Source organism: Talpa europaea (assembly GCF_964194135.1).
Source record: "Talpa europaea genome assembly, chromosome: 7".
In the NCBI taxonomy this organism is placed as follows: Eukaryota; Metazoa; Chordata; class Mammalia; order Eulipotyphla; family Talpidae; genus Talpa; species Talpa europaea.
The window spans coordinates 25,114,994-25,139,665 of record NC_140074.1 but is presented as its reverse complement, the minus strand read 5'-3'; the positions used below and the strand labels follow the sequence as shown (position 1 = coordinate 25,139,665).

Below are 24,672 nucleotides of genomic sequence, written 5' to 3'. Positions count from 1 at the left end.
AAGTGACATCATTCTATAACTTCAATAAAGCATTGATTTTTCTAAGAATTAACTCATTTAAAAGGCATCTTTATTATGTGTGCATAAAGTGTGTGTTAGATGAAATATTGGACAAATCACTTTTTTTTTTCAATAGGGGAGCCCTGAGTTCACCTGCAAGGAATAGTTTTTCATTCTACCCATACTGCCATCCATTTCTCCATAACCTATTTGTCAAGCTCAAGAAGTTGCCCATGCCCTACTGAAGCATTTATATTCTCCAATGGATCACAAGGGCTCCCACCAGTGCCATCATATATGCAGTACTCTTTTTTCCTTAATTTCTTATTTTTTTTAAGATTTATTTATTTATGCATACAAGAACTGGAGTACAGGCAAGAGGTGTGGGGGGGTGAAAGGATTCACCAGAGACAGAGTGGGGAACAGAATAGGCAGATTGAATGAATAAGGGGAGCAGCGGGAGAGACAGGAGAGGTCTGCTGCGCCATGTAGGTACCTCCCTGGCTGGGGATCAAACTTTTGCTGCAGTGGCTGTGGACAGCTTCATAGGTTGTGTCTTAACCCCTTGCGCCACCAGGGTGGCCCCTTAATTTCTTATTTTATGAGGGACCATCAATGCCCTGAACCCCTCTGAAGTCACATGTAAAACTCAGCTTCAACATCCCCATTACTGGAGTTGAGGGGTGCAAACATCAATCCTCCCCTTAAAGGATTATCATCAATGCAAGCTCTCTGAGAACTTAACTGGCCCACAGAGCTCTTTATCAAAGAGAAAGAAAGCGATTTGGACCCATGTCCCAGAGACCACTCACACTTCAAGTCCCCAAACTGACCTGTGCAGTGAACAAAATCTGACCTTGCCAAAGTTTAAAAAAGCCAGACTATAAACACAATTCTCAAACATAGATCAAAACAGTAAAAGAACATGACAGAGTTCATCTTCCAAACCTGCACAGATTTGTAAAATGTGATTTCTTTGGACACATTTAGTAAATAACTGGCACTTTGAGACATTATTTAAAAACAGAATTTTTTTTAATGTTTTAATAATACAAACAACAAAATCAGTTGCCAGTAGAACAATGCTTTGCCTTTGAAATTATAATTTTAAATATTCATCACTTGAGAAATAATTTCACACAGTCTCCAAGTAGAGCATTAATGTAGCTCTCTCATTGCTATTTCCCGGCTAGGTTCTCCAATATTACCACAAATAAGTGCTGTCTCTTAGGACTATTATGAGATGCTAGTGAGACAGCACATCGAATAGGTCCAACTCAAAACCAGGCTCCATAAATCCAATTTCATTGGATACTAAATTCCCAAATATGGGGTGAATCAGTGAAACCATGGATACTGAGCTGAGATCCCTCACTGTGCTTCCCCAACAACTCAACAAGACTTTTATAAACCAAAGTGAGAAAAGAAATGAAGTTGGAAAATCTATAGCAGATAGCAGATGTTAACTGCCTTTACCACCCCCAGCTTAAAATGCCTTCTCCTCTTATCCTTTAATACAAGACTACTTCTTACTCCTTCTTACTCAGTGAATTACCCAACACAATAAGAATAACTTACAGGCACAGACCCCAGGCCCTCAGCTCACTGGGGAGCAGTGTGACCTTGGCCAGCAGAGCGTAACCCTGCCAATACACACGACCTCTCAAAGCTCCAACTTCCTCATCAGCAAAGCAGAGAAACTGCCTACATACTGTCTCTTACTCAAAATCCTAAATTCTCTGAATTAAACAGAAATCCTCCCCAATAAGGCATGCTAAAATAAAATCCCTCAGAAAAGACAGGTGTGCAGAGGGACTGTATCCAAGTGGAACGTTGGGCTTTTCAAAGTTTGAGCCGTATCACGGCCACTAACTTGATCCTGGAGAGCTAGCTAGTGTGTTAAGTATCAAGTAAAGCAGTTCGCACAATGATTCTAGAATTTCCAACAGCTTCGAGCCAAGCAAAGAGAAACTATAAGAACTAAAAAGAAACCAACCACCAGATGTCACTCTCACAAAAAAAAAAAAAAAAAAAAAAACTGAATTGGATTAATTAGCATTTCGTTTTTAAAAAACGAAACAGTTAACTTTACAAAGGGGAAAAGTCTTTCCCTTTCTGATTTTCATTATAGAGTTGAATGGCAGCTTAAGGCAGAGGTTAAGATCTAAGGTCAATACTTAACTGGAAAACCATGCAGTCAAAATTAACATTGAGCAAATACTTTAAATTGCTATTGTAATAAAGTATACATGGTTTTGTATATAACATCACAGAGGAAAAGGTATGTACAAGCATAAAATATGTACAGTGATGTATGGTGTGCAATAAACAGGTAAAATATAATATTTTTAATTGTGTATTGTTGAATTTGTTTCATATAAATGAGCAACTTACTTTTCTGTACATATTCCTCAGCTATTTTTATGGCTGTGAAATAAGGCTTGGCAATCACTTACATGTCAAGCACCCTATCCACTAGTGCCCAGCCTCCCTCCCATCAAACCTAGAGTAAACACAGGAATACCTAGGGCACCCCATTTTTGCTTGGGAATAATTTTACACTAACAAGCAAGCAGCAACAAACAGAACCAAAAGACTTGTGTTTTAACATTTTTAATTGTTTAATTTTGAAACTCTCACTAGGCATTTTAAAATTAAAATGAACAAAACATATCATTTCTCCCTATGAATAAATAATCCTAAATCCCACTTAGTAACACCAAGGTACTATATTGGACATTTAGATGCATATACATATAATATTCAAAAGGGCAGGCTTATTATGAAAAGGGAAGGGAAGTAAAGGATGCTTGCACAGACACAAGGAGACAGAAAGAGCTGCCCCTGAAAGGGACAGGTTTGCTAAAAGAAAGGACTGCACGGTCACAGGCCAGCAGTCTTGGGAGAAGCTGCCTCTGCTGCTTTACAAAGAGAGACGGCTGGTGAAGAGACACACCTGATAGTCACAGGCGGGCCGGAGAACAGCTGCTAGATGCTTATTTCTAATTCACAATCACAAAAAGTGAGCATTTCACTTCCACTATTACTACAAATTATTATGTTTGATGATAATAATAACTAACACCATGAGTGGCAAACACTGCTCTAAATCCTTAGCATGCATTAACACATTTTATCTTCTAAAGGACCATAAAAGAAATTAACTTATCCAACATTCCATAACTGAGCTGCCATGTTTCCACCTGTGCAATGGGAATAATACCACTTAGCTTACAGCACTGCTGTGAGGCATAACTGAAGTAATGTACTCAATGCACCCAGCACAGCATTGACATGACTCTGATAAACAATCTTTTTGGCCATTAAATGGCTTAACAGCCGAAAGTCTTCAATACATTCTAAAGATGAGCAAAAAGAAACTTCTTGCTTCATCTTGCTCAACCCTCAAACTTTCTAGCTATAAAAGAAAAATGGCAGTTAGCATTCCCATTGGCAGTTCTACTCCAAAGTATAGTCTTTTTAAAAGATCACAGAATCACGTCATTTAATATGAGTGCTTAGAAAAGGCAATTCCTGAAGAATAAGGTTTCAAAGGTGACCACAAACCAAAAAGCCCCTGATGCCAGAGATACAGGGCAAAAGGACTTGAGCTCACGTGCTTAGAATCAGCCTGCCTGGGTTCAAATCTTAGTTTTTACCTCTCACAGTTTGTGATCTTGGTCATGCTATTTTCCTTGTTTGTGCCTCAGTTTCCCCTCTCACTGAGTTGTCCACAGATTAACTGATATATTCATGAAGCACAAAAAACAAAGCATCCAATACAAAACAAGTCTATGGTCATAGCACCCTGAACACACTCAATCTCGTCCAATACAATACAAGAGTTACTCTGATATTATTGTTAGGACACAAATCTCTAAAAGCACTGGGGAGTGGAACTATGTACTAGAGCCTGGAAAAGGTGGGAGAGTGCAGAGGGCAGAGCAGTTGGCACTAAGAATCCTGGCTCAGCCTCCCCCTGGCTAACATGTCCCACTGCCCCCAAATAGATGAGTCCACCTTAACAGAGATCAACAAACCCATACGCCCAGTCTAGTCTATTGACTGGTTTTGCAAATAAAGTTTTGCCGGAACACCATCACACTCCACCATTTATTTATTCCTATTACAACCACAGAGTTGAGTAGCTGCAACTTGGACATCATATACAAAGTCAAAAATATCACTACCTGACCATTTACAGAAAAAGTTTGCCTAACTGCGCACAAATGGATAAAACATCAAATTTCCTTCTCTACCTTTTGGTTGTTTTAAAGACAGGGTGAGAAACAGGTATGAACAATTTATAAAACAGTTGAAATTATTTACCAAAAATTCCAGTCTTTAAGCTTTAAACTCAAGGGGAAATAATGCCAAGAACATGGGTGAGAGTCCCACCATCAGCTGCATGACTACTTTGCCTTGGGAAAGTTATTTAGTTTCCTTAAGACTCATATCGTCATTGTAAAATGGGAATAATGATACCAAACTTGTAAGACTGGAAGAATTAAATAAGATATAAGTAGGTTTTTGGCATGATATCTGGTCCATAGTAAGTACCCAATCATATCAATTCTCATTAAATTACTACTTTCACTGCTACTGCAGGGGAAAGTTCAATGTCCAGATATTGCACCACTCAGAGAGTATTTTGCCTCCCAAGGTATCTACCCTCATAAGAATTATAGGTGCTTGCAAAGCAGAGAAGCTGAGAACTGTATTCTGTTCTTTTGGGACAAAGTAAGAAAATCTTAAGACTATCATACTCTCATTTCTGTCAAGACTAAATTCTCCTCTACTCCCACCAAAATGTCCTAAGAAAATTTCAGGGAGACGTTAAATGCCTACCTACACATTTATATTATGTTGAGAAATAAACTATACGATAAAACAAATTAACAATAAATTCCATCATAAGTGAAAGGTTGACATTTTGTTTCTAACAAGAGAACAATCAAATACGGAAACATTCAAAACTAGCAGAAAGTAGCATAAATCCCTGCCAGAGGGATTAGTATAAAAGATCATATAATTATTATCTTGAATTATATATTAGACATCACCTAACCACTTCCAAGTACTCCATATCCTGATGTTGCCTGTTGACCCAACAATTTCTTTGTATAACATTTCCCCCTTATAGTACAGGGTCTAGCCTAGGGTCAATGTTTTCATTTAGCTATAATGACTCCTAAACCTCCTTTGTTCTGAAATATTTTCACAGTATTTGTTTTTTATGACACTGACATTTTTGGAGAGTACGGCTCTCACCTCCTTTTTTTAAAAATAGAACATTCCTGATTTAAAGTCTCTCTGATGTTTCCTCAGGATTAGATTCAGGTTAGACTGCTCCAGAAGGGACAATGTGTCCTTGTCAGGTCATTTATATCTGGAGGCACAGATGTTCATCTGCTCTCCTTGGTGACATTAATTTTGATCACCTGGCCAAAGTGTTGTCTGATTTCTCCACTGTCTAGTTACTATATTTGTCTTACAACAAATAAGGACTCTGGTGAGACAAAGTAAAAACAGATAAATATGCTTTTCACCCAAATGTGCCTCTAGTCGCACCTATGGTGATGGCTACCCACCCAACTCAACCTTTACTAAGATAGCTAAAAACTAGTTTGATACCGCTAGCATTCCCTCTACTTTTATCAGTCTTGGCATATTCTACTGAAAGCAAAAGTCCTTCAGTTTCCCCCATTTTTCTATCTAGTTATCATCAACATGGTCTCAAGGATTCCTATTATTCAAAAAAGTCTATATAATACATTACTGTTCTAAATTTTTTTCCAAGTTTGTACCATCCCAATTTTTGTCTAGGTAACTTTTAAGTTTCTATTTACCCCTCTGAGTAAATTATAATGCCTTGGACTTGCTTATATTAAACTCCAGTTTTGCCAAGATTATACACGGTTGAAGCAGATCTAAATTTCAGCAATGACGCAACCATTTGTCCGACTCTTAATGAAAACTGAGGTATGTAGCCACTGGCTGAAATACTTAATGCACCAGTGTATATCACAAAATGGGCTTTATTAAAATGAGAATAAGTGTCTACCTGATTTGCTGCCATCTAAAGGTCAGTTTCATTATTAATTCTAAGCTGTGCTGTTTACTGATTGCTCTAAATACTTGGAGAGGAAATTGAAGGACTGTTGACATTTACATGAGAATAATAGTGCACACATCTTAAACTCAGTTTTTTATATCATTTCTTTTTAATTAAGAGAAAGAGCCAGCTATAGTGAAAACAGGCAAAAATATGCTGCCAATCTGAAAATAAAGAAGTGCCAAAATTAAAAAGCTTAGAAGCAGCAAAAGAAAAGAGTCACTCAAATAGAGTTGAAGTCAGTCAAAACAGAAACTTGAGGAACTTTAGTACAATTCAGACACAGGAGCTCCTGAGAGCATTGTATATTTGTGGCTGTAAAGGAAGTGAATTAATTGCAAGAAAATTATTTATATCCATTAAGATATACATAAGCAAGATCCGGAAGACAGAAATCATTTTTCCCTTTCTGATTTTTTCCCGCTGTCAAGCAAGCAAGAGAAAACTGCAGCTGTCTTAACAGCAGTGTTCCAACACCCATTCCCCAACTTCCGGAGTATAAAAGGCAGTGGCAGCAGAAGTTTCTCAATTACAGCTTCCAGATCCCTGAATCACTGCTGCAAAAATGCTGAAAACTCTTAGCTCCAGAATTATTGGCCACAGAATATGAACACCTCCCCTGGAACTGAGGGTCATTTCTGGAGTCCAGCCTAGAACCACTTCTTCAGTTTCCCTTCCCACCCCTGTGCCTTTTGTAAACACCTAATTCCCTTTTTCAACTCTTATTACTTAAACTACCTACCACAGTTTCTGTTTCGTGTACTGAAACCTGTCAGAATGAGACAGATGACAGAGAAGAAAATAAACAAGATAATACAGATGGTGATCATATCTAAGAGGAAATAAACAGGATATGTAATAAAGAGAAAGGCTGCTTTGAAGACGGAACCCAAGGAAAGCCACATTTGGAATCTGATCTTTAATTCGAGGACAGAAAGCTGATAGGGAGCTAGTCATGTGAAGGACGGTTAAAGTCTGCCAGCCTGGGGAAAAGCCCAGGCAAGAGCACTGTGGTGGAAAAGAACTCAGTATGTTCAAGAAATCTAAAGGAAACTAGGCTGACGAGCAAGGGGAGAAATATCAGGAAGTAAACTAGAGGATGAAGGCAAAAGCAGACGACAAAGACCACAGGAAGGATGTGGATTTTATTCTAAATGTTATGGAAAACCACTAGAAGGTTTTGAGCAAGGGAGTAACATGTGATCAATGTTTGTAAATGAGCCCTTGGACTGCAGAGTGGAAAGTGAATTACAGAAGGCAGGGAGGAAGCAGTTAGGATGCTATCTCCCAGAGGTTACTGTTATCTCCCAGAGAAGACTGGTGTGGACCGAGCGATGGTGATAATGGAGAAAGGGAAGAGGTCGGTATGCAGTATGGCACCATTTTTTGCCAGAAGACTGGTCAGAACTAGCCGATGACAGATATATAGAAAAAAGGTAGGTCAAGTTGAAGGGAAAAGAGAAGAAAATCAAGGATGAGGGATGGGGACAGCTTTTCTGCTGAGCAATGCTCTTTTGGATTGTTTACTAAAGCCTGAGTTTGTGCTTGCAACTATTAGAGAAAGGGCAATTTTCTTCAAATTGCCACAGTTGAAATGGAATGCACGGTGGTCTTTACAAAAGAGATAAAAGTTCATTTAAGCACGTCACATGTGCTAATCTGTGAAGCCTAATCTGTTGCCATGAGAAACCTGCACCTCTAGGCACGCAGCCCCAAAGTTCTGACTTGGCCAGAGCTGTAACTTATCTAAGTTAAAATGTAATGGCCTCCTGTACAAACCACAAATGGAGGTAGAAGCAGCTGAATCTTTAGAAGGAAAAAATATGCTATTTTAACAGCTTTACTTTTTAAATTTTAAATATAAGTACTGATGTGACTCATTTGTGGAGTCTCACACCTTAGTAAAGTCATTTCAACTATTTTTGAAATCAGACTGAGATTGCTTTATGTCATGGGAAAGAATTCCATGGATCTCAATGTTTTCTCTTCTGAAAGGCTGTGAGAAATACCACCATATGCATGTCATTACTACTAAATAAGAAAATTGTGAGAAATGTGAACTCAGGCTTCCAAAAGCATTAAGCGTATGAATAAATTATGATCATCCTCACTTTGTGAACATTCCTTATTTTCCAACTAGATTGCATGTGTTATTTCATCTAGCCCCACAGTAGGCATGGCTCCAGGTGCCTTACCCTTGTGAATATTGAATATGAAGATATTCAATATGGCTACTTGCAATATTTGAAACAATCTTACAATTATTCTTCCCTGCACTATAAAAAACAAAGTCTATACAGAGTTGCTATTCCAATTAATGGCTGCAACTAAGCATTTATAGTATAGGAGAAACAGGGTAAAGCACCAGGCCTAGCCACTAGCAACTTTCTGAGGTGGGCATTAAGATTCTCATGTACTGATGAGGAGTTGGATGGATGTTCAAGAAATCTAAAGGAAGCCAGGTGGCGAGTTTGCCCTAGATCACATTGTGAACAAACTGCAGAACCCAACCCAAAGCTGCTAAAGTGCAAGTCCACCCATGTTCTTTCTTCTCAACATATGCCTTCCTAGGAAGAGACACAACAAATCTGAAATTCAGGGGTGCCTGAAAGGAGACTATTTGACCTTTGTCTTATTTGGTACTTAAGCTAAGAAGACAATCTTTTCATTCCAGTGGTGGTAGTTAGAAATGTAATTTGCTTGTTCATCTTCCCATCCAGAAGCCAAAAATGTTGGACAAATAACATCTGTGTTTGGAATGAACTAGAAAATCAAGAAAAATAATCATCCATATAAACTGTATATTTTCCACTTTCTTGCAAATGGACAAATTATTCATTCCTCCTGGGGTCATTCACACAGTCCTCCACCTGCTCTCCGACCCGGTCACAGCGGACGGGTGAAGAAGTCCACATCAAGCACTGACCCAATACACTCTGCTCTCCAGTCTTGCTTTCTGATGCTTAACACTGTTACTCTTTCCCCATCATATATAATGGCTGCTGATTTTTATTTCTATCTTGACATTTTTATTTTTCCTGGTGATTTTTAATTACTCAATTATTTGAAGTATAAAAAGTATATTGAAATAAGAGCAAATGGGCACAAGAAATCTTTACAGGATGATGGAAATGTCTTTAATTGGATGTAATGACGGTTGCACAACTATGTAAATTTATTAAGTCACTGAAATATACACTTAAAAGGAGTGAATTCTGTGCTATGCAAATTGTATCTCAATAAGCCTATTTTTTTAAAGTATATTGAGATAATGCTAATAGAGTACACAGGTAATGTCTTCTTCCTGACTGAGAGGTTAAAAATATCACATTGCTGGAAAGCACTCAAGGGTGTTCCTTTACTGCTTTCTATGAAGGAGAAGGGCCAAGGGCCACCTTTTCCTTTTGGAACCACAGGCACCAATGCCCCATCCTGCTGGGGGTTCTAGCATGTGCTAGGGGAAATATTTCTCTTTCGAGGGAGCAATGAATGCTAAATAGCTACTGAGCTCCTGGAAGAGATGAAAGAAGAAAGTAACTAGAAAGGCCAAAGGAGAAGAGGTACCACCAGGAGATCTTAAATGATGAAGAGGAATTCACCAGGTAAGGGAATGGCATGTGAAAAAGCTGAAAAGTGGGAGAGGCCAATCTTTTGAGAAAGAGGGCAAGGAAGGGGAACTACACTAACATGGCTGATGTTAAAGGCTGTGCGAGGAATGCAAACTTCTGGGAACTACCTCAGACCTACTGAGTAAGACTCCCTCTTGGTGGAATCTAGGAATGTGTATTTTATAAGCCACCCACTGCCCAACCCAACTAATTTGATGCATACCAAAGTGAAAGCTGTACTAAGTAAGATCCTAAGTAAGGCCTTATATGCCAGGCAGTGTTTGCATAACAGAAGCTGTGAACAGATTTTTAATGCACTTGAACTTTAGAAAAAGCGCTCTAGCATGGTTCATTGCTTTGGAGAAGAGAAAGAAACCTAAAGTTCCGTCCAGCTGTGCCCAGAACTGCACATACACTGTCACCTCTCCTTTACCTTTAAACCTCTTATATGAAGGTGGCCACTCAAACATACTTTCTCCAAGTCACAGTCTCCTATTAAATCTAGGTGCTCTATGAAAACCCTGTAAGAAAATCATGACAAGCACCAATGTTAAAGCGGCAAGGGATGTCAGCACAGCAAAACATTTGGAGAACACAGATGTTACCAGTTATACCATTTATGTGTCAGTGGGCAAACGTCATTTTCAAAACATTGACATTGCCACTTTCCTTATTAACAAATATTAACACTGTTCTGCTTAAAGAGAAACCCATGTTTACCAGTCTTTTTTGTGGGAAGTGGCTTCCCTCTCCCCTCAGGGAAGAGAGGACTATAAATCTGCAGAACTGACCTAGCTGGAATCCTGGGATTAGCCAGAGCAGTAACTGCATCTTATCCTAAAGGACCTCATCCGTGAAGAGACCTCGAGACAACACCAGTTCCTTATTAGGTTGGGAAAGCAATGTTAAGCACCCACATCATAATGCCTTAATAATACAGTGCTAAAAACAGTGGGCTATGGTAGTGGACTATGGTGCTCTGGTGGTGGGAGTGCTGTGGTAGCAATGAAAGGGGGGATCCTATACTTTCAAAATAAAAACAATATGAACCAATGTTATGTCAATTAAAAATTTTAAAGATATTTAGTGCTAAGAATCAATGCTTGAGCCCCATATGCCAGGCATTTATAGGCTTTAGTCCTCAAACAGCCCTCTGAAGTAGGTTCTACTGTCTTCATTTTACAGAGGAAACAAAACTTTACTTACATAAATTTACTTATATAATTTTATTATTTAAGTAATAAATAATATTATTTTTAAAAGATTTATTTTTATACAAGAACTGGGGTATAGGCCAGAGGCGTGGGAGGGTGAGAGAATTCACCAGAGACAGAACGGGGAGCAGAACAGGCAGACGGACTGAAATACACTGCTGAGTGGAGCAGCGGGCGAGAGACAGGAGAGGTCTGCCGCGCCATGTGGGGATCTCCCTGGCTGACCGGGAATCGAACCTGCGCTGCAGAGGCTGCGGAAAGATTCATAGCGCTGCGCTCAACCTGCTACACCACTGGGGAGGCCCAATAATATTATTTTGAATGAGTAAAACCATAGTTTAGTGAACACACTAAAACTTTTGCTGCAGAGTCTTCATCAAATCCATAAATAATAGTATTATTTATTATTATTTATTTACATAGGTTTAACATAAAAGAGCAAGGATTCCAACCCATGTCTGCCTGACTCCAGAACTTCTATGTTAGCACTTCAAGGGATGTATCAAGCAGATTTCTATTTTTTCTCAGTCTTTTTGTATTGATGAGTATTAAAGAAACAAGTAATTTAATTCATAACATTTTCAACACATTAAAAAAATTTATACATATCCCTAGAAACCACCTAGTGCAGGGATCAGCAAACATTTTCCCTAAAGGACCTACAAATATTTAGGCAATTTGCTCTGTATCCCAACGAACTCTACTGCTGTTGTGTGAAAGCAGCCACAGGTGATAAGCATGGACTTGGCTGTGTTCCAATAATACTTTATTTACAAAAGTGGGGAGTGAAGGGCAGGCTTCCAGTGCAGGTTGCACCCTCTGACCTAGTGGAAAGGGCACTAATGTGCAGTTAGAGTTCCTGGCTTCTAACCATGATTCTGTGGCTAAGCAAGCTGAGTGACCTTGGGCAGGTCACTTCCTTCCTATTTTGAAGATGTATACTTCTGCAAAATGTTCTTCTCAAATGACTACTAGTGTACTCACTAAAACATTTACTGCAGATTCTTCATCAAATCCATAAATAATGATCAGTGGTAGTGTAACAGGGTGGTCCCCAGGAAAGGGGGAGGTTCCCTGCCCCACCCAAGGGAGGGTGGAGCTGAGCAGGAATAGGAGAAGCTGCAGAAGAGACTGAGGAAGGAAGCAGGATGGAGCCTAGAGACACGTGAAGAAACTGCGCTTGTCTTTTGGTCGTAGACTGGGTGAGACCCATGGGGAGGTGACAATGGCAGCTTTTATCTTGATGTTGATTTTGCTCCTTTCCTTCCGGGCTTGTCTGCTTGTTTCTGACCCTTTGCTGTGGGTCCCCACTGGAAGATGCTTTAGACTTGTGGCAGGCTTTGGGGCCTTGCTCTGGGCCAATCCCATATGGATGGACTTTTACCCACGAGGGGACGGGTAACTTTGGGTGCTTCATTTAGAAACTAGATTATTTGCCTTTCCTGTATTGTTTCCTAGTTGTATTAAAGTTCCTTCCCATTAAAGTCTCATATGTTTTGTGTTGATGTGGCGGATGGCAGAACCCATTTAGAATAAGCAGGTTTGCGGGGTTTGGGCTGCCCCTCTTCCTGTCCTATAACAGTAGCACTATCTTAGGGTAAAAACATAAAGTAAAAGAGATTTAGCATTTTTAAAAGAATTTCCATGTGCTTTGTAGATTCTCATTTCATCCTTATCACCAAAGTTATGGGGTAGGTATTATTATTATTTTCATTTTATAAGTGAAGAACATCAGCAAGTTAGATAATCTGTCCAGGGTCACACAGGACGTGGGGAGCCCAGATCAGAAGCTATGCTGGTCACACCTCAGAAGCTCCACACTGCTTTGCCTGGACAGGAGGGGAAGTGTTCTTATTCTTGGCCAGTGAGCACTCAGTCGATGCTTTTGCACAGATGATGATATATGAATGCCTCTGGGAGAGGGTTTGGAGTCAGGCCTCACTCCCCTCTCTCCAGGACTCTCCCACCCAGTCATCTGCCTTGTCTGCCTCCTCTTCAAAAGATCATACCCCCATTTGACCTGAAAAAGAATGTGGATTTTGAGGTTTCTTTACTTTGGTCCTGAGTAGAAAGACCATAGTTTATGTATTGGGGGAAAAAAAAAAAGCCAGGAACCTCAGAACTCTGAGACAAAGTGTTCTAAGAACCCAGAGAGGGGAAAAAAGAGGGATTGAGGCCACAGAGAAATAATGACAGGTCCTGCTGCCCACTCGGTGATCAGCAAGGATGTCAGGCTGGTTCCATATGTATCACAGAACTTAGTGAGGCTAAGAGTCTATGTGATGAAACATAAGCCTATGGCATTGCTCAAACATGTCTGACTTGTCTGTCTCCTTAACCACCGCATTGCAGCGTGCAGTCAGCAGTCTAAAGCTGTACTTCGGGAACATAATTGGGAAAGCAGAAAATAAATGAAACCAGGTAATGGGATCATCATTTCTTCCTTTATCAAAATAAAAAGAAAGTTAGAAGAGAAAAAGAAACATATTCCCAAAATACAGGAGGATACTCTGTCTCCCTACACTGCAGAAAATAAAACAGACAAAAAACAAAGCCAGATTCCTTATTGCAGTACTCAAGACCTAACAGAAGCTGCTGGAACACACAACCAGCTCTCTTGCCTCAACCAGGTAACTCTCACACACCCTCCCCTCCAGCACTATGACCTCCACCAGGCTCATGGAGACCTGAGCATGTTGCCTCCAATACGCCCTCTGCCTGGAGGCAGAACAGCTGATCTGTTCCAAGGGTTGCATGCTGAAATTCCACCCCACAAAGTGCAGATTTCAATGTCACCTCCTATATCACAGATGTCCAAGCTAAAAAGAGCTTCACGAACATATCATCAAGTTCAATTTTTCTTGGCACCAATGAGGAAACCAAGGCCCAAAGGGTAAAAGAGACTTGCTCTAAGTCACACAGTTGGTCAGAAACCAGGTCAGCAGATTTACAGGTAAAACCCTCCCCCTAAAAGCACCAAGTCTGCTTATACCCTCTCTGGACTCTTCCCTACAGATAGCTGTCCAGAGTTGGTCAGAGTTATCTGTGTCTGCATTCCTGATCATCTGCTCCAGGGGGTCAAAACCATTTTTTTTTTAAGATTTTATTTATTTTTGCGTAGAAGAACTGGGGCATAGGACAGAGGTGCGGGGGAAAGTGGATTCACCAGAGACAGAGTAGGGAACAGAACAGGCAGATCTACTGAAATGCACTGCTGACGGGAGCAGCAGGTAAAAGCAGGAGCGGTCTGCTGCTCCATATGAGGGTTAGCTTCCTGGCTGGGGATGGAACTCAGGCCACCTCAGTGGACCTTCACAATGGTAGCACTGAGACTTAACCCCTAGACCACCAGGGAGGCCCCAAAACCATTTCTTATCCATCATGTTATTCTAATATTTAGCTACCTTTGCATAATTGGGCCTTCAGTTGGGCCTTCAGTTTTAACAAGTGAAAACACTAGAAAACTACCTGTCTCCCCACCTTCTGCCTTGTCCCCTCCAATAAGTCTCCATGCACCTACAGTGCTGGTCCCTCCATACCCCTCCTCAGCTTAGACCCTTAAATATACACCATGATAGCCACAATTGGCATGGGCTCAATGGCCCATTGTACTCTTGCAACTTCATTCTCTTCTCCTTGACCTCTGCGCATTATGTGTGCTGTTCCCTCCCCCAGGACACATTAAGAGTTCCCTCATCCCTAACTCTCTTCTACATTGCAAACTCCTATTTATCCTGCAAAACCAGAATTCCTAAGTCTCCAGGAAACCATCTCTGACTACCCATCCCCCTGGGGTAAGGTACCCTCCTCTCTGCTCCCAAACCATGCCGGCATCCCTCCTCTATGCACAGATATTGCATATATTTATCTACATCCCTGTACCCATCCCCCACTTGATCATAACTCAGGGTGAGAACTGTGACTTCCTCTCCAACCCCAAGCACAATATCCTGCACATTAAATTAGACTAATTCCTTTAACTTACTATTTTATAATCAAATTCAACAAATATATATATATACATATAGATAGATAGATAGATAGATAGATAGATAGATAGATAGATAGATAGATAGATAGATAAATGGGATTTTAAGATTTAGGATTGAACATTTCAGGAAAATTGTCTGTGTTAACTGGAGCCAGAGCTGAAGCTGATGGTTAAGGCTATTTTCTTCCTCTCACTAACCTGCACAACAATTTACAAACACTTTTTTTTTAACCTTGCCCACATTGATGTACTTATAAACAAATGGCCCATGCTCCCTCAAGAAAATTTAGTAAGCCACAGAGGAGTTTATTCTGTGTGATGTCCTTCCCAATCCTTTACAACCACCTGAAAAAGGACTGGGCTGAATCCTACTCCACCACTGCCCAGCCATGCATATATATCACTCCACTCCCTCCCCATACCACTGATCTTCAAACTGGGGATCAGGCCCGTAAGCAATTTCTCCTCCATTGTCTCAATGAGAAGGCCCACAAATACGACCTCTACACTACTTCAGCTCTCTTCACTCTCACATTAACTGCTGCCAAGGTCACCTTGCCCTTCCTGCTGCCACCTCCACAATCTGACTGCATCAACTTCGCCAGATTTATCTTCCTAAAATTAATAATCTTATCACATTTGCCTAGCTAAAAAAAAAACTTCCAGACTCCCAGCTTTTAGATCACAGAACCCAAACTCCTGAGCATGATTCACCAGACACTAGCCCACAGGAGGAAGCTGGCCTTGACAGTTCCAGCCTCTCACTTCTCTCCTTCCCATGTGCTGAGTGCCCTGTTGAACCCACAATATGTCCATCTCAGGTTCCACGTAGGCCTGAACCTTATCGCACTTGCTCCACCCACAAAAACCCTGCACACCCTTCAAGACCCAGTTCAAATACCATGACTTCTTTAAAATCTTTGCCAGGGCCTCCCCGGTGGCGCAGCGGTTGAGCGCTGGGTTGTGAAGCTGCCCGCAGCCTCTGCAGCACAGGTTCGATCCCCGACCGCCGGGCGAGGGTCCCACATGGAACGCAGACCTCTCCTGTCGCACCCTGCTGCTCCCCTCAGCAGTGTACTTCGTCAGTCTGCCTGTTCTGTTCCCCGCTCTGGCTCTGGTGAATTCTCTCACCCTCCCGCAATTCTGACTGTACCCAGTGCTTGTATAAATAAATAAATAAATCTTTAAAAAATAAAATAATAAAATAAAATTTTTGCCATTCTCCAACTAGGGTGGCCAACCATCCCTCTTGCACCCGTCATCCTGGCTTCATCACTGAAAGTGCCCATTTTCTCTAGAATGCCCTGCTATAGATGATTAATTGCATGGTCTCCTACCTAAAATCTACCCTGACCCAAAATCAACAGAAGCTACTTGTGTAAATGTGTCTTTTGCTAAAGTGTGTGTTCCACAGGGCAATATACTGTCTTCTCTAAGTACGTATTTCCAGCACCTAAAGATGTACCACCTGAGAGGTACTCAATCAACACTGGTGGAGTGAAGGAATGAATCTGATTCAAAGAAAATTCTAGCAGTCAATTTTATCAAAACTCCATCTAAAATTTCAATGGGGAAAAGTTCTAAATCAGAATTAGATCAAAAAACCCTGGGCCAAGAAAGCAAACTGTGTTAGCAAGTGTTATGTAAGTCATTTCTTTCCCTTACACAGTGTTTCTCGACTTTTTTCATTCATTTCTTCTTCAAGAAAACTTTTTAGAATTTTTTTTGTCATTGTTGCAATGATTTTATTAATCATAACATGAAATTGACACAACATCCTATTAGAATTGAACCAGGATAAATAATGCTGTTATATAATGTATGTTTCTCACATCCACTGTAGCCATTTTTCTTTAATCCCATTTTCACAAAATTTTACTAGCACAGAGATATATTGTGTTTCTACATTATAAAGCAAGTAGAAAGCTCACTCTTTATTCGATACATTCAGAATGGCCAAACAAAAATTTTAAGTTAAAATTTAAAATATTTATGCTATTAACATTTAATTTTATAACTATATTTTCTGAGTAACTTTTAATGTAATTTTAGGGTAAAACATAAATATCAAATTACATATGCAAGTTACCAATTTCTACATAATAGCAAAATCACCAAAATTTTAAGAGACATTCAGAACTGTTTTCTCTCCAGTAAAAACAATTAAAAATATCTTCTTAAGCCTTCCATGAACTAATGTCAATGTTGTTGTATTACATAAATTCAATGAAAAAACTTAAATGTTAAGAAATGAAATCTTGAAGGTCACAAACCATTGTAGTATCTGAGATGTTTTGCCCTACTGCAAAACCTATTTTTGCCCCATTGAGGATGTAAGCCCTAACCTGTGCTCCCACGTTTACCCGCCTTTCACCTAAAGCAAACAAAAAAGAATACTCGTTCACCCAATATCCCATCACACAGCTCTGTGAGATCTCCTCTACTACCCTGGGTACGTTGAAGAAAAGGGATTTCCATATTATTAGCCCTTCTCCCCAAAAGGTGTCCTCCCCACCAAAGCACAGACTTTTAGAGTTGGAAACACACTTAGAACTCATCCAGCCCCTCCTCCTTCAGATGAGGAAACTGACAGAGCTCTAACAGACTGAGAGGTTGCTCAATCAAGGTCACTAGTTTTGGCTTTAAAGTTAAGGACTTGGGCCTCCACGGTGGCGCAGCAGTTGAGCGTTGGGTTGCGAAGTTGCCCGCAGCCACTGCAGCACCAGCACCGGTTCAATCCCCGGCCCCTGGCTAGGGTCCCACATGGCACGCAGACCTCTCCTGCCGCCCACTGCTCCCCTCAGCAGTGTATTTCGTCAGTCTGCCTGTTCTGCTCCTACTCTGGCTCTGGTGAATTCTCTCACCCTCCCGCGCTTCTGACTGTACCCAGTGCTTGTATAAATAAATAAATAAATAAATCTTTAAAAAAAAATAAAGTTAGGAACTTCATTGATACAGATTTGCTCTATCGATACAAATAAGTGTACCCCATGTACAATGCACTATTTCTTACTTGTGTGCCTTTCCTTAAGCTCTTTTCAAAAGTTCTAGTATACATGTCATAGCTCCCTACCCAGATCAAGAATCCTAGGGAGCTAAAACTATGTCTTCTCTTTCTAAGGCACTTACCAAGCTTGAGTACAATTATTCAATAAATATTTGCTAAGTTAGTACCAATGGAAATGGTACACTATGAAGGGAAAAAGTGGATCTGGCATAAACAAAAATTTCTATTTGTACTTTGCTCATATCCTAGTACAAGTACAGTACCTAACATTAATAGGAATCTAATCATTATTAAATTTATGAAATGAAAGAAAGATATGGCAAAAAAAAAAAACCTGAGAAATGTTAAGCAACATTTTTTTGGTAGTCATTCATTCATTCAACAAATAAAGTATTTACCAAGTAGCTGTGTGTCAGGATCTCTAATGTTCAAATCGTAACTTCCCCTAGAGCCCTCCTCCCCCCTAGCTAATGCAGCTCCATACTTAAGTTTATCCTGTAGGCACTGGGCACAGCTAGGATGGCCATAAGTTTCAATATGCCCAGGGCAGGGCCTGCCTGGTGGCGCAAGGGGTTAAGACTCAACCTATGAAGCTATCCGCAGCCTCTGCAGCACAAGTTCCATCCCCAGCCTGCGTACAGCAGACCTCTCCAGTCTCGCCCGCAGCTTCCCTCAGCAGTGTACTTCGGTCAATCAGCCTGTTCTGCCCCCCACTCTGTCTCTGGTGAATCCTCTCACCTCCAAACCTCTGACCTGTACCCCAGCTCTTGTATGCATAAATAAATAAATCTTTAAAAAAATATGCCCAGGGCAGTCCCAGTTTACATCTATTGTCCAAGTATTAATTATAAAAAGCATCACCTTCCCTTCTCAACAATCCCCTGCTCTGGACAATTATATTACCTTAGGTGTAGCAAATCTTTTACAAGTCAACTTGGAATTCAAAATTTGCACTCTGAATTTACTAGCTACTCTCAGTCTTGTTTCCTCTTTTACAATACAGGCATAACACTGACAAAATGGTTTAATAGGGTAAGTAGTTGGAGACAAGGGTGACACTTGATTGAAACCATACTATAGAGAGCTTCCTGGGCATAAGCATATTTAATAAGCAACAGGGAGCCATAAAAAGTTTTGAGAAAGGGGATGACTGTATAGTCTAAGCACCATATAAGTGTTACTACCTTGACTATATAGTCAAAGCACCATGTAAGGGTTACTACAAAAAACTAAGGCATGAGGAACAAAAAAAAAAAAAAAAACAGCTGGCTGCAGGTCACACCAAAAGGACAGCCAAAAAATAAAATAAAATAAAAAGACAGCCTAAAGCTAAATAAAGTCTGTCACAGAAGACAAATGTGCTATTTCATTATCTGCCTTTATATGTAGTTTAAAAGTTTCACCAACAAATGGAGGCAGTTCAGCAAGCTGTATGTAAGTCACAGGTTTGTGGTCTTGGGGCCCTGACTGCAAAGGGCAGACTGGAAGAAATATTCTAGACTGCCCGGCTTGCCCTCTTGTCTCCCAGGGATGTAGAGGAGCTTTAGTTCATGTTTTGTTCTGTTTTGTTTTTCCTTTTAGGGCCAGATTTAAAATACAGTACTCATTGTCAGTAGTTTCCCCACCTTGAAGCGACGGACTGGAATCTTAAACCACCTCCCCCAGATATTCCACTATTACATCAATTGAAACCATGCCTCAGGCAGCGACTTGTAAAATTCAAGCCAGGTAAAATGGCAGCAGCAGCAGCAGCTGTGGATGCCGCCACCACCACCGGCGGCCTCAACTTTAGGCAGGAGAGAGCGTCTCCAGTAGCTGCCAAGTGCAGAAAGAAACAGTTCGTCAATCAACAGGTTCGCCGCGCCCGCCCAAGGGTGCTCAGACGCGGTCGCGCCGGCCACAGGAGGAAGTGGGTAATTATTTAAACACAGTGGTGACGACAGGAGGTCAGGATCGGTCTGGAGACACCTTCCTCCGTCTCCCACGGATTCTGGGGACCCGCATGGAGACCGGGCCCGGGGACCGCCGGCAAAGGACCGGCTCCAGGGGTGCCGCGCCCGGCCCCAGCCGGCGCCCCCTGGGCAGCCGCGGCCCGGCGCGCGCGGGCAGACACCCCCGGGACTGCTTCCTCCCACGGGCCGCCTCTCCCCCGGGCGGCCAGCCTTTCGGTTCTGACTCCAGAAAACTTCCAAAGAAGGTGGGTTCCCAGGTCGAGAGGAGATTCCACAAGCCCCAGAGGGCCAGCCAGGGGCGGGCCCTGGAGGTGGAACCTCAGGAAAGTCCAAGCGTCCCTGGAGAGGCTGAGGGCAGCTCAGGGCTGGCTCCTGCGCTCCCGCGCGCTCCCTCCGTTCAGCAGCCGGCGGGACGCAGGATTCTCCATCCTCCGACCCCACTGTGCCGGCGCCCCAAACTCGGAGCTCCTCCGCTCCCTGCGCCGCAGAGACCCTTCTCGCTCACCCAGGGCCCATCTACCAAGACCCGGTACCCCCACTTTGGACCCTGACCTGTCCTCGGGTCCCAGACTAGGGAGCAAGGGGGCGGGACCCTGCCCTCGCCACAGGGCTCGCGCGCCGGGGCCAGTGCCGCGCTCCCGCCCGCCTGTACCTCGTCCGCCTCCAGCTCTGCCCGGTTGCCCACGAGCGCCATGTTCCTCCTCCGACTGCCGCGGCCCAAACACCAAGCGGGGAGCTCAGAGATGACTCCGTTTCTCAGATCCAGACTCAGCCCTGCGCCAGGGAGGGAGGAAGAGGACGGCTTCACCCGCGCTTTCCCCGCCCCCCTGGACCGAGACAGACACAGGATCCATTTCCCTAGAGGGCAGGAGGCCGCCTCCGAGCTCCGAGCTCCGCCCGCTGCGGGCCTCGCCCCTCCCTCCCACGCCGCTTCTCTCGCAGCAGCCAACCAGGTGCCTGCAACGCGCCTCGGCCCTCAGCGGGCTCCGCCTCGCACCCCTCCAGGTGGGCGGGGCCCCGAGGTGGGCGGAGTCACCTCACCTCCTGTCACCGGGAGTCCGGCCCGGCCCGACCCACTGCAAGGTGTCTTGAGAGTCGCAGATGCATGCGCTCTGTCGAGCACCTGCGCTCCAGCCTGGAGCTCAGGTCAAGGTCAAAGCCACGCTACCCCTGAGGCCGGTGGAAACATCCACCTGGTCCTTGGGCCGCTGCCAGGCCACTGCCCTCACCAGGTGGGCACTGCGTTTTTTGCAGATGGTTGGGCAAGAGGGCAGCCTTAGGTCAATGTCTGCAGTCACCCAGAGGCCTCTGTCATGCCATCCACCTGGACAGTAGGTGGGAAGCATCATCTTCAGGTGCAGGGACTCTGTTTGCGTCTGTGTATGTTTGAAAATTAAAGAAAAATCACAGAACAGACATTTATATATACAACTTGGAGCCCTCTACCCTCCCCTCACAACCTGTCACATTTATATTCCCCATAGCATCCTGCACTGATCCCTTTTATATGTATGTAATTCATGCTTGAAGGATAAGCAACCTGAGGATAAGAGGGATGCTGTCTTCTTCAAGATTGTATCCCTGCACCTAGTACAGTGTCCTGCACATAGTTGGTGCTCAAGAAATATTTGTTGACTGAGTTTAGAAACTGATACTTGCTTCTAATATGTAAAATCCAACTATACATCTGGAAAATTAAAAGCTACATTTTAGAGGTTTTCTTGGTCATCTTTATTTTACATACCACGAAATTCACCAAGTTTAAGTGAACTAGGCCTTAATATAGGACACCTCAACAAGTTCCTTGTGCCCCTTTGCTGTTAATTTGCTTCCTTCAGTTCCTGGCTCTGGCAACCAGCGATCTGCTTTCTATCACCATTGTTTTGCCTTGTCTAGAATTTCATATAAATTGAATCACAGAGTATGTGGTGTTTTATGATTCACTTGTGAAACACTATTTAATGGTCATCCAGTGATAATTATAAAAACATCTAACATTTATTGAGTATTTACTATATAATATTTATTGAGTACTTAGTATGTACTTAGTATAGGCTGAGCCCCTTGTAAGTATGATCTCATTTATCCTTCATGACCCCATGAAGTAGGTTTACTGGCTCATGTTACAGATGAACAAATCGAGTCTCAGCGAGCTTAAGCAACTTGTTTGAGGTCAGACAACTATCAAGCAAGCAGGGATGTTAGAATCTGAACTTCAGTAGTCTCTGAGTCTGGGATGGTACTGGTAACCATTGTTCAGCACCACCTCCAATCACCCTCCCTCTCTTTTTCCCTATTGTTTCAGTAGAGCAGCTGCCTGCACATGTCTATTCCACACATTTTCAATGAGTCATCTTGTATCCTTGAAATATGCTCTACAGTTTCAATGACTCACTATGTACCTTTATACTAGAAAAATAAATTGGTTTCTACCCCATGAACTTGAAAAATGGGTTAGGTTTTGATGATGGTTGCACAACTCTGAATTTCCTACAAATTATTGCATTATAGACTTAAAATGATGACTTATGATTAGTGAACCACATAGCAATAAAACTGTTTTTTAAAAGTAATTAACATATTCTTTGGGTTTTCATAGAATCAGGTATATAGGATTAAAAGGGACCTTGAGGTCATTTAATTCTAATATCCATGAAAGTTTCCATTCCTTCCCCTCCTCACCTCCTATTTATGCTTCTTCACTTTCTGAGGCTAGATTTTCTGTCTTGATCCAGATTCTATTCTGTGTTATTTATGAATGATTCCATTTTTTGTTGTTGTTTATTGGTTCCCAAATTAATATCACATTTTTTTCATGTAAAACCATCTTGTTGATGGCTTTTTCCTCTCCCATATGCCTTGTTATTCTGTCTTACAAATTTCAACTCCTCAAATTTTGAAGATACAAAAGAACTTGGTTCTAATTAGTAACATGATTATGTTATAATGAGCTTCCAGTCTAACTTTTCAAAAATCTTTTATGGTAGATGGAATTCGTAAGGTTTGTTTTTCAATATCAATGATCAAATCGGAAGTGCTATATGCTTGAAATTCGTATCACTAAATAACAACATTCATATTTTTGAGGAAGACAATTATAAACACTGAATGAATGTGTTCTAGCCACTGGAACATATAATCAAATTTGCCTTGCTCTTGGCAATTGCCAACTTTCTTCCTGCACATGTGATGCTACAAAATTGTGAATCGCAAATTTAAGACAGCTCTTCTCAAAAAAGAATTAGAATGGATTCATTTTTTGTAACAGAGTTCGCCTCGCCAGCTTGCTGATAATGTTGTACTCCAGCAGTCAAGTGAGATTACTCAGATATTCCATTTCCCAAAAGTAACGAGCATAGTGATTAAGCAAGGGCTGTGTCTGATTTTTTTTTTTTTTTTTGAAGGCACAGCTTCTGGGAGCTGTTTAGGTTTCAGAATAAATCTAATAATGTAGGCAATCTGATCTTAACTCTTCCTGAGCCTGCTATCCTCAGCAAATGTAAGTTTTTTTCACTGGAGTTTGGTTTTAGCTAAAAACTGCATCTTCATCATTTGTGCTGTAGGAGAATGGCTTTGCATTTCCATATGAAAAATTTTAGCAGCTCATATTCGTGAATTAACCAACCATTGTAAATGATGCATTGTCAATGACTTTGTTTCATGTTCATGTCTTAGCTCCTCAAGGACAAGTTCCCCTTCTAAAACAGCCTCTCCCTCTCAATCACATGCTGCCACGTCCTTCCGCTGCATTCCTAGCACTTATCACTACCTGAAACACCACTGCTTATTCGTGGTTTACTTCTTTACGGTCTATCTCTCTCAATAACAACCTCTACACACTAAAATGTAAACTCTGAGGGAAAGAACCTCGTGTTTTGTGTCTACAACAAAAACCTCAATGTCCAACACATTAATAAATGGTTACTGAATTAATTAATTAAAGTATAAAAAATGCCCTGTACACAGAACATTATTGTTTAGACCTTGTAATACTTTAACGTAGTGTTTTTTTTTTAATGGAGAAAATCAGTAGTAATGAGGGACATTAAAAAATGCAAATTACAGGGGCCTCCCCAGTGGCGCAGTGGTTGAGCGCTGGGTTGTGAAGCTGCCCGCAGCCACTGCAGCACTGGTCCCAGGGGTCCCACATGGCACTTAGACCTCTCCTGCAGCCTGCTGCTCCCCTCAGCAGTGTACCTCATCAGTCTGCCTGTTCTGCTCACCACTCTGGCTCTGGTGAATTCTTATCACCCTCCCACACTTCTGACTGTACCCAGTGCTTGCATAAATAAAATAAATAAAATCTTTTTAAAAAATGCAAATTACATGAAGTCTAAAAAGTAAATGCTGATTCTTAGGGTAATATGGCAAGGATGATGACCCTGTTTAATGTATACGCCTTTGTTTTGGTTTTTGTTTCTTGTGTTTGTTTTTCAAAATTATACAAGACCTAAGCACTTAGGGTCTCTTGGTGACCTAAAGGCTTAGGTCACTGGGAAAGGCTTAGGTGCTAGGGGGCAAACCCTCATTATTTAGTGGAGGTTGAAATCCTCCCCTAAGAATATCCCTGCTGGAACTCCCTGGTGGCACAAGGGCTTAAAAAGCCTCAGCACTATGAAGCTGTCCTCAGCCACCACAGCACAAATTTGATCCCCAGCCAGGGAGCTGACCCACATGGTGCAGCAGACCTCTCCTGTCTCACCCACTGCTCCCCTCAGCAGTGTATTTCAGTTATTCAACCTGTTCTGTTCCCCACTCTGTCTCTAGTGAATCCTCTCACCTCCC

General features: G+C 41.8%; 1 protein-coding gene across 4 annotated transcripts in view; it reads right to left on the bottom strand.

Moving 5' to 3' along the window:
* Positions 1–20,581, bottom strand: part of TTC39B (tetratricopeptide repeat domain 39B) — a gene marked incomplete at both ends in the record, with an annotated part of 106,217 nt that extends 85,636 nt beyond the window's left edge. For all 4 annotated transcript variants that reach the window (XM_084236590.1, XM_084236591.1, XM_084236592.1 and 1 more), the window contains one exon: positions 20,540–20,581. In XM_084236590.1, coding sequence (XP_084092716.1) covers positions 20,540–20,581 — 42 coding nt within the window. The remainder of the gene's footprint in view (positions 1–20,539) is intronic.
* Between the last annotated feature and the right edge of the window lie 4,091 nt (positions 20,582–24,672).